Raw genomic sequence first — 10,944 nt, 5'->3', positions numbered from 1 at the left:
TAACTAACTAACTAACTAACTAACTAACTAACTAACTAACTAACTAACTAACTAACTAACTAACTAACTAACTAACTAACTAACTAACTAAAAGCTTTCTTACTGCAGCTACGCATCACAGCTTTTCATACCTAAGGCTGTCAATAGAACTGAACTGAAGTGAAGTCAGGACTGAGAAACTTGTGCCTTTTTTATTTATTTATTTACTTTTTTATTTTTTTTATTTTTTTTAGATTAACTTGTGCCCTTTTTAACTTCAGGAGTTATTTCAGTTGATTTTCTGACTTGAAACATCTGAATACAAACAAAAGAGCACCAGCATCAAGGTGGTATTTTTTTTCTTTTAATTCTATTCAAAAATAGCTACATGTATACTGTGTGTCTCCAATAAACTGAAACTAAAAGAACAAACAAACTGAAATTAAAATTTACTTTAAAAAGTGCTCTAACAACCGATTCAACTGATATTTTGCTTCATGACAAGAATCAAAGTAAATTCAGTTCAATTACCACCACTACATTAAATAACACTATTTTTKTACTGCTAAAATCTATTTTCTTTTTACTTTTGTTAAATGGAAACATGAGAAATGTTCTGAGCTAACAGATATTCTTTTTGATTCACCAAACTAAATGGATACTATCAAACAGTATATATTTAGTGCTCATTAATAGTCATCCTTACTCACAATTAACTATTTAAACAAAATCTCATTAAAGGTGTGGATCAAACATTAACACATCAGACTTGTTTTTTTAAACTGAATTTACAGACACAAAATGACTAAAACTCATCTCTCTTCCCTAAATTAAACTTTAATTTTTTTTAAATATGGCTTCTTGTTATGTAAAGTCATGCCCTCATGGTGTGTTAATGACTATTCCTCCATTAAAAACTAACCCTAAATGTGTTTGAAGTCAATAAAGTGCAAGCAGAGTGTGAAAAGCATGTGAAACGGTTAAATATGGAGTGGATTCAGAAATAACTTTCACTGACTTTTTAGGATTTGTTCACCCCCTGGTTGGTTTGAATTCTGTTAATATACAGTATGTAAACTATAAAAATGCGTTTAGTCTTACAAAGGTTTTGGTGATTACGGTTTAAAGACCAATTGTTTGTGAAAAAAGCTCAGGTGGTAAAAGTTTTTTTTTTTTTCATCAGCCAGTTACTGTCATCAGTTGCTGAGATGAAGATTTTCTGTCCACATGATTTTGTGACGTTAGAGATCAGGTCAGGCTCCAGGTGCTTCTGGAACTGCATTTTTACCACTTTATTACTGTTTAATTGTTTCCATATTTAGAAATATCATTAGATCTTTTACGTAACCAGGGATTGTACAAATCTGTAAATGGGTTGAGAGACAAGTGGTTGAATATTTTGTCACTACCAGTTAAATCGATCGTTTCTATCACTTTTCTTTCTACACCTCTGATCTGGACAGAAGAGACTGTTAAGCTGTTCTCAGACCTGTTTAAACATTCAACTGTCTGTTAATAACAGACCAACAGGGTGACCACACTTTAGTCATTTTACATGTTGGAAAATAATTAACATTGTTGGCCACTGTCAGTTTATTTTTTTTTTACTGAATTACAGTACTGTTCTGCAGTAATTATGCAAAAGTTTAAACTACAAAAAGTTCAGAGAGCAGCCTTAAAGTTAAAGGATAGTTCAGCTATTCAGAACTTGGGTTTCGTGGAGAGATTAGGAAGAARTAATCTCCCACCAGCTGTAGATAACTCTTTGAGCGACATCATACTGGAGTTTAAACTTGAAAAACCAATGAGTCAACAGCTGCTCTACAACCAAGGTCAGAGTGGATTGCTGTTGTTTTAAAACACCTAAGTSTCAAACATTTTATAGCAATTTCTGCAAACACTTTTTAATAAACATTTACTGTCAGCTTTTTTAATACAAGTGTTTGAAAAATCTGCTACAATTGATGATGACAGGATTCCACTTTGATGTTGGCTGCTTCCCGACGAGCTCATTAGTCTTTAGATTTAAACTTTATTTCTCCAAAACTCAAGACATTCAAAGATTTATTTGCAGCAGATAAATACACTGTCTATAGTTCTTCATATCATTTACACAAAACTGCTCTTCAGATAGTCTGAGCTGCCCCTTTAAACTACCAACTGCAACATGAAGAAACTTTAACTGCAGTGTTGGGCTGTGGGGATGTACATCCTACAGCTTTAAATAACCTTTATGTGATTTCTCAGTATTTGTTTGGGCACTTTRGAAATTTCACCTGTTGTCTGCCACAGGTAAAATAAAATCAATAAACAGAAGATAAAATAACCATAAAATGCTGAAAACAAATCAAAAGCAGTTAGGAGAACTGAAAAGCAAATGGTTAGCCAAACAAACAAACAAAAAAAAAAAGTTAAAGGAAGCAAAAAAATAAAAAAAAATTCTTGGACCTTCACTCATGCACTAAATCTAAACAAAATAAAAATCAGAAATTAGTGATTAAATCAAATATGTGGGGAAAGAAATTAGTCTGAAAATGCATTTAAATGAAAAGAAGTCAGAATTCATTGATCAACRTGTGTTTAGGTATAATTATATCAACATTTCTTTCTATAACTACGATCCTTTTTGTTCAGAATAAAATGTAAATATTTACATTGATTTTAAATATTGAGCCAACTCTTTTGGGTCTAACCAGTCCAGGTTGTACAGCTTTGTCTTGTGACATAAATCTTTCATGTACTTACCTCCCTGCTCATCCAGCATAACCAAAGTCCTGATGCCGGCATCTTTGCTCTAATTTCCCAGAAACAGCCAGATGAACCAAAGAAACGGGAAAGTAAAACAAAACAAAGTTCAGTAATGAGGCAGCAAGAGAACAGCAAATCTATATTTCCTTAAATATAAACTTTTTGTATTCATTTCCCCCCTTTTTCCCCACATCTCTTTGTTCAAGTAGCTACAACAGTAATTAGCAAGTCCAAGTTTAAATCAGCTGGAATGATAGTTTTTTCTTTCATGGTGCTGCAGTGAAGTATCTGTGCTGCTGAATACAGAAAACACCGTGTGTGTTGGATTACTGTGTTGGACCGAAGAGATGAACAATAACATCTGTCACATGTTAGCCTCAGAACAAAGCTGCAGTTTAAGGATGAAAATTGGATGAGCAGGCTCCATGCTTTGTTCCCTGTTTTTGATGTATTTTTGTGGCAGCATTAAAGCGTCAAAGTAATAAGCATTTTGCATCATTATCAAGATCTAAAGATTTTTTTTTCTTTGATACAGTTTATAATTTTCTCTTAGTTGTTATTTCTATCGGTCCTACTTAAAACAGGCCTTTTGGTCAAAGTTCTTGTTTGTCCGGGACACAAATTCACACAAATGTGAAATGAAACAAGTTTAACTTCGGAAAGCATTTTTAAAAATTTGTACTTCCTCTGCTTTTATCTAGACAAGAGTCACAAACTTAGCAAATGTGAACTTAAAAAAATATCTGGGATACTGTAAAACTAGGCTAAACGTGTTTTCTAAAACCACTGCACTGAACATCACTAAACCCTGCTGTCATGGGGGAACAGATTAGACTTTTTGACTCCTTTGTCCTCAGCATGCTGGCTGATATTGATTAGAAGATGTGAAGGACATTTGTCCAATCCACCCTCAGCTGGAAGCATGGAGATAGCTGCCAGGAGAACAGCAAATATTAACAATGACAACGAGGGTGATTGTGATCCTAAATGAGAGATCCATGATTGTTCTTTCACTTCAGTTCAGTTTGTTTATTCATGTCTTTAAAAAACAACAACGTAAATCCAACATATGACAAAAATACAAACCATAAATTACATGAAAGTTAGCAGAAGAAAAAAATCTTATATCTGCCCCTTTTTCTCAAATAAATAAATTCAATCAAAAATAATATTTAGTTTATAAAAAAATAATAACAACACAGGTTGAACTCCTTGAACAACAATTCATACATTTACATATTTCTCCAGCAAATTATTCTTTATCTTTCTCTTAAATATACATATTGATCTGGCATTTTTAATGTCATCTTCCAGATTATTCCATAATCTTATACCCTGGACTGAAGTACTCCGTTCCTTTAAACTGGTTCTAAATTTGGGTTTGACAAACATCTCTATCCCTTTGAGATTATAACAACTCTCTCTTTTAATAAATAATAATAATAATAATAATAATAATAATAATAATAATAATAATAATAATAATAATAATAATAATAATATGTGATTGAATGTTTGAAAGTAATGTGTTATTATGAACCCTATACATAAATGATAAAATACCATAATCAACCAAATCATTGAATTTCAATAACTTTAAMTGACTGAACAATGAATTTGATGGATGATAATAATGCTTTTTGGTGATAATTCTTACAGTTCTTTTCTGTAAAACAAAAATTGGGTTTGTAATTGTTTTACATGCTTTCCCCCAAACATCAATACAGTAGATCACGTGTGGAACAATTATTGCATTATATAATATAAACATAGCCTTATTATTAAATAACTCCTTTACTTTGTTCAATACTGTAATAGATTTTGCTATTTTTGTTCTTAAATGATTTACATGAGGTCTCCATGTCAGCTTTTTGTCCATGATGACTCCCAAAAACTTCACCTCCCTGACTACAGATCTCAATACCATCAACTCTAAATGAAACATCAGCTGTTTTCTTTCTTTTATTAAATATCATATAATTTCTCTTATCTCAATTTAATGATAATTTACTAAGCTTAAACCAGGTTTGTATTTTAGCTAATTCTATGTGCATCATTTCCAACATCCATTCTAAATTTTTACCAAAACAAAAAAAATGTAGTGTCGTCTGCAAAAAAAAAACACATTTGAACAAACCTGACACATTTTCCAAATCATTTACATACAAAATAAACAACTTCGGTCCAAGTATAGAACCCTGAGGAACCCCACATGTAATACTACTTAATTCAGATCTTGTATCATTTATTTGTACAAACTGTTTCCTATCCTTTAAATAACTAGACAACCCACTGTGATGCTGGTCCTCTAATACTGTATTTGTTCAATTTTTCAAGTAGAATGGTGTGGTCAATGGTGTCGAAAGTTTTCTTTAAGTCAACATAAATACTAGCACAGTATTGTTTATGATCAACAGCAGTTGTTATTTGCTCTATGAGTGCCATTGATGTGGAACTGTTAGCTCTAAACTCATACTGACTGCTACTTAATMTGTTTATCGATAAATTGATCTAATCTAGTCACAAATAACTTCTCTAGAATTTTTGAAAACTGTGGTAACAAGAATATTGGTCTGTAATTATTGAACAAACATTTCTCACCATTCTTAAAGAGAGGAATTACTTTGGTTGTTTTTCATATTATCTGGAAAAATATCAGTTGAAAATGATAAATGACACATATGTAAATGGCTCAATAACATAATTCATTATTTCCTTTACAAACAGCATGTCCATGTCCACACAATCTATTGATCTTTTGTCTGCAATATTTTTTACAATATTCATTATATCTTCTTTGTCAGTTCCATCAAGAAAAATACTGTTTGTGCAACCCATGACTGTATGACTCACATTATTATCTACTCATGGTATTTTAGCTGCAAGACTTGGGCCAACATTCACAAAATAATTACAAAATCCGTTTACAATTTCATTCTGATCATGTGTTTCATTTCCATCTTTTACAAAATATTGTGAAAYRTCTGATCTTGCTTTATGGCTCTTTAAGACACTGTTCATTACTCACCATGTTTCTTTCATGTTACCCTTACTTTTGTTTAATAAATCACTGTAATATTCTTTCTTATGTTTTCTTATAATCCATAATAATTTGTTTTTACATTTCTCACGTCTTTCTTCTGATTCTGTTTGTTCTTCATTTCAGGAAGCAGTATTTCTTTCAAGCCAGTGAGATAGGTCATTATTTTCAAAAAGCATATTGTCATCATGTTAGTCAAATAAAGGTCTGTAAGTGATTTAATATTTTTATTACATTATTTGGWAATACAAGCTTACTTAAACAGTCTGTGTAAGCAGACTTCTTCTTCTAGAACCCATTCTTTTATTATCCAGACTTTCATTTTGTTCTTGCCTGACTGAATTATTCAAATTGAGCTTGCAGGAGCATTCTGCAGAAATGTTACTGGTGGTCGATGTGTTGGGTTTGTTCTAAACTGGGACTCTGTCAGAGGAAGTGTGAGTAAGGCCAGCAGAGTCACATCCATCTCTCTCCTTTCTGCTTTTTAGAATTGCAGATCCAGTGTTRTGAGACGTGGCACCTGGCTACACCTGATAGGCTCTAATAGGATTATAGTGCGTTGGTGTACACATCCACATCCATTTGCATGGAAGCACGCCTCGCTGCGCACTATTACACACCACCCTGCTTTTTCAGCAGTTTGCAAAGAAAGCTATGCTGACGTTTTAAAGAGGAGAGAAGATGATACCACAGAAACCTGGAGACAATCAGCTGCCCGCCCACAAGGAGCCAAAGGCAGCTCAGTGCACCATCCATTGAGTGGCTTCAGATTGATTTTAATTTAGCTTTAGATTAGAGCTTGCTTTAAAAAGTTTAGGTTTTATTTTGTTATGTTTAGATAGAAAAATATATCTGACTAAAGGTGAAAACGGCTTTAATTTTTTTTCTCTGTCTTTTAGTTAAAACCTCCCAGACCAGAGTTCAGCACAAAGAGGATCATATTTGACACACTTTCTTTGAAACACAAATAAAGCATTAACCATGCTAAATAAATTATATTCATATATAGAGTACCCCTTTAATGTCAAAATGGCCAAATGTTTAAAATTCTTAACACAGTCTCTTTTAATTCATCCYTTTCTTTTTACTACATAGTCAAAAACACGGTCAAAATCCTGTTTAAAAGCATCTCTCTCTTTTTCTGCCAGAACACATTTTCTAAATATTCGACATTTCTCTAAATGATTTTTGTCTTTTGTCTTTTAATTTACTTTTTTGTTTTTGTAAACAAAAACAAAACAAAAAGACAATAGTATTATCTGTGATTAAAAGCTAAACTAAATAGCTGAAGTTAAGCCAAAGCAGCAAAAATTATTTGTGTGTAGATGATGAAAAAGTTTTTACTGTAACCTTTAGAGCACATTTGTCAAACTCAAACTCAAGGCCTGCGGGCCAAATCTGTCCTGCAATGGCATTTTATGCGGCCCGCAAGAGCTTCAAAGATGTATTGTTTTAAAATAAGCATATGCTGACTTAAAGCCAGCATTGACGATAAACTACATCTCCCATAATGCATGTTGATTATTTTACCCGCAGATGATGACATCCCACCACTAGGTGGAGTTGTACAGGGTTTAAGCAGGTATAAGCAGATTTGCACATAAGTGGTGCGGAGGTGCGCGATCAAAAAAGAAAAAGCGCTCCAGGTGGAATGTCATAAAGCTCCCTTGCGTACCTAAGATTGTACCTGAGATTGTGAAAACAACAGCTAGCAGGGTCGCAAATGTGACCTGATTTCTTAAATAAATAAATAAATATAAAATAAAAAATCCAGCCTCACTGGTGCGACTGGATCGTCGTTCTGTGAGAGGAGGGCAGCGGAGCCTTGATGTATGAGGATTAAACAGACACTGCTTTCAACGAATCAGACGAACTCCAGAGCCATTTTATCCAATCAGAGCAGAGCAGGGCGGGACTTTCAGTCAGAGCAGTTTTCAGCAGAGAAACTGCAGGCTGAAGCAGCAATCAGTCCTGACATCTCCTCCTGCACTTTGCTCCTGAACTACCAGAAACTTTGGTCTCTAAAACCTAACTTTATATTAAACATATGTTCAGAGTGTTGCTATCGAACAGATCTGTCCAACTTTGCCTCAGTGACTAAACTCTCCTCCTGAGATGGGAACGCGCCTCAGGACACTCAGGCTGTGAGTCTTTCTGTGAGATTTACTGTTCCTCTAAACCATATTACCTCTAACAGAAGAACATTTATTTGCCCCATATCAAAGCAAAGATKAGTCTCTGTTTAACGTCACCCCCCCTACAAAATATTAAAATAAAAACTTGCCATGTTCTCTAGGTGAATGAGTTTTAAATGTTATTTTAATTTATCAGAAAGATCCACAAATTTCATTCTTCACAATTTTATGAAAACAACAAGGTTCTTGATGTGCTAAACATGTTTATATTTAGAATCATACTGTGACACAGCTGCTGTGGGATAAATGTAATTCAACAAATGATAAAATATGAACAATAATTTTAACGATTACATGAGCTGAAACCATCTGAATATAATCATTTTGAATAAAATAGTCTTTTAAAAAAGAAACCAGCCTAACAAATAAAACATTTGTTCTGTGAAAAAGACAGATATTTGCTGCTTGGTCTGGAGAGTGTGGAAAGCTGGTTTAAACAAGACCAAAGATCTGGAAGGCCAAACTACAGGAGCTGTACATCTCAGGGTCATGTGTAATCTAACACACATTTAAATGTTCCGTTTCAGAAGACATATGCCCATTGGCCACTTAGGAAGTTCACAAAATGTTTGCAAAAATAAATAAATAAATAATTAAATAAATAAATAAAATCTCTGGCATGATGTCCTGAGACATTGCCAGCTGATAGAAGGCATCATAAAACAGAACAGGGTGATATTAGATGCCCTGACACCCCTCTAGATAAATGTGTTAAATGAGTGAAGGAAAATTTGAGCACCAAGCAACAACCCCAGGTTCTCCCCTGAGAACCAGACCAAAAGTTTTATGTGCAACGCTGATTATAAGGTCATTACATTATTATAGTAGAAGGGGGTTGTCAATGTTTGGCAGAGTCTCTGCTTTAGAGCAGGGCTCCTGTGTTTTGTTTTGGTTCAGCCCAAGGTCTTACTGACGGCTGCGTGCTGAGTGCTGTACTGTGAACCTGATTGGAGTCAGAAGATTGAAAATAAAATTTAAAGAAGAAATCCAGCTGATTCCTGTTTATTCAGACATACCATTTTGAATAACGCATTTTTCCAACGTAGAACTCAGGTATTGTTTGTTAGCGGGGCTCAGCCTGAGATGAGGAACGTAACGTTTCATGTTTGATCCAAGTAAAACATGAAATGTTGAAGTTAATTATAAATGACCCTTTGAGGGCCACCATGATAATGCGGCCCTCCRTGAAAATGAGTTAGACACCCCTGATCTAGAGGGACTTAGTGTGAATTAGCTTAAGTTAAGCTAAAGTTATAAAGTTTACCCAAAGTGACAAGTTTTACATATTAAATCTTTATAACTATAGGAAATAAACTAAACTTTCTTGAAGGAGTTAAAAAGGATCAATTATGTATTAAAATAATATTTAATAAAATATATCAAATTGACATATGTAATATAATGGTGAAGGAATTTATCGGTTAGATACTGATGCTAAAAGCACTACACTATTTTCTTAGTTTTCCTTTTAAGTATTAACTTTTATAATCCATTGTTTAACTTTTGTTAACTCCTGATTAAAATAGTTTAGGTACATGCCTGAAACATCATCAACACATCGAAAAAAAAACGTTGTTAATTCATTAGGAAAGGCATTGTTTGTTCGAGTGGCCTGCGATGCAGCCGTAGGCCTGTAGTGGGCGCTCCAGGCACTGAAGACTCTATATAAAAGGACGGGAAGTTCCGGGTTTCAGGCAGCGTTGCTCTGATTGTTTCAACATAAGCAATAAAGCTTCGCTCATAACCAAATCTGGGGCTGTATGGTTTCCATTCYCTTCACATTTTAATCTATTCAATATATACTGTATTTGGTTTTGTCACGATTTCAGTTAACGAACATGAAATATTCTTACAATGGAGTTAAACTACCGGAGTGTTGTTATATTTCATTGTACTACTTGTTTGATGAGGCAGGCTTTTATATTAGTAACTTTTTAATCAAACAATTTGTTTCATAACACTGATCACTGCCTTACTCACATCTTTTGTTTTCTCCTATGATCAGATTTCCCTCAGAGGTTGACTGGTGCTTTCTGTAAACTGTGATGTACCGTATTTTGAGATAACTGTTTCCTTTTACTTAATCTTTCCATGCATCACCCTAAAGATGCAGTAAATTTTCTCCCCCTGTCTCCCAGCATGCAGTGCAATTGCTGGGTGAATCTGCATGATGGGATTTATATAAGGATCTAAAAGTCAAGGTCAGACGTTCTGTCTTTTATTCCCAGCAGCTCCCACCTACTCACTCCTTCTCTATGTCGATTATTTAGTCACTTCTTTTTCTTCATTTGTGTCTGTTTGCTGCTGCTCTTACCGTCAGTCTATCAGTTTCACTTCCTGACATGAGCACTGCTAGTGTAAATACAAATTTACAGCGATTAGTAGTGTTTGTGCGCAGGCACACGTTTTCTTTTGTGCTGACGTCTGTTCATTTCCTGTATAGAGCCATCAYTCAGCTGAGTCATTGTTTAGTCAGTGACAGCACTTAGAAAAACAAACACTTAGATCAGAACATTAAAAGTAAATGTTGATTGTAGACTCACTGGTTTTCTTTATCAGAAAGAGRATCATCATCACCTACTTTACTGCCATCAGCAAATTTTATGTAAAGACTCTTTAGGTTGAAGTAATAAAAACTTTAATCCATGTCCTGAAAACCACCAAAAATAAGAAACATATTGTTTGACTTCCATGTTTGTTTTCGTAAATATGAAGTGTCATGATTTGTGTATTTTGGTTACATTTAATGGTTCTTTGTGTTTTCGATCAGGCTTAGTTCCCCCTTTTGGTCATTATGTTTAGTTTCTATATCTTGTGATTCTTGTGTTGTTTTATTTTTGTCATTTTTAATTTCCTCTGTGTTTATTTGCGCCATCATTCACCTGCCCTCAGTTAATTGTCAGCTTGCCACACCCACTTCACCTGTTCCTCACTCCTCATTGGTCTCATCTGCTGTCAATCTCCCATTCCTCCTTAGTATGA

At 34.1% G+C, this 10,944-nt stretch overlaps 1 protein-coding gene across 1 annotated transcript in view; it reads right to left on the bottom strand.

Annotated features, from left to right (window-relative positions):
- The window catches only part of snap25a (synaptosome associated protein 25a), a gene marked incomplete at its 5' end in the record, with an annotated part of 33,398 nt that overhangs the window by 17,661 nt on the left and 4,793 nt on the right, over positions 1 to 10,944 (bottom strand). Inside the window, 1 exon segment of the mRNA XM_014023915.1 lies at positions 2,725 to 2,773. Within this exon segment, the coding sequence (XP_013879369.1) occupies positions 2,725 to 2,773 (49 nt within the window).

Source organism: Austrofundulus limnaeus, unplaced genomic scaffold, assembly GCF_001266775.1.
Source record: "Austrofundulus limnaeus strain Quisiro unplaced genomic scaffold, Austrofundulus_limnaeus-1.0 Scaffold396, whole genome shotgun sequence".
In the NCBI taxonomy this organism is placed as follows: Eukaryota; Metazoa; Chordata; class Actinopteri; order Cyprinodontiformes; family Rivulidae; genus Austrofundulus; species Austrofundulus limnaeus.
Note: the sequence above shows the minus strand (reverse complement) of the source record. Positions and strands in the feature narration are given on the sequence as shown.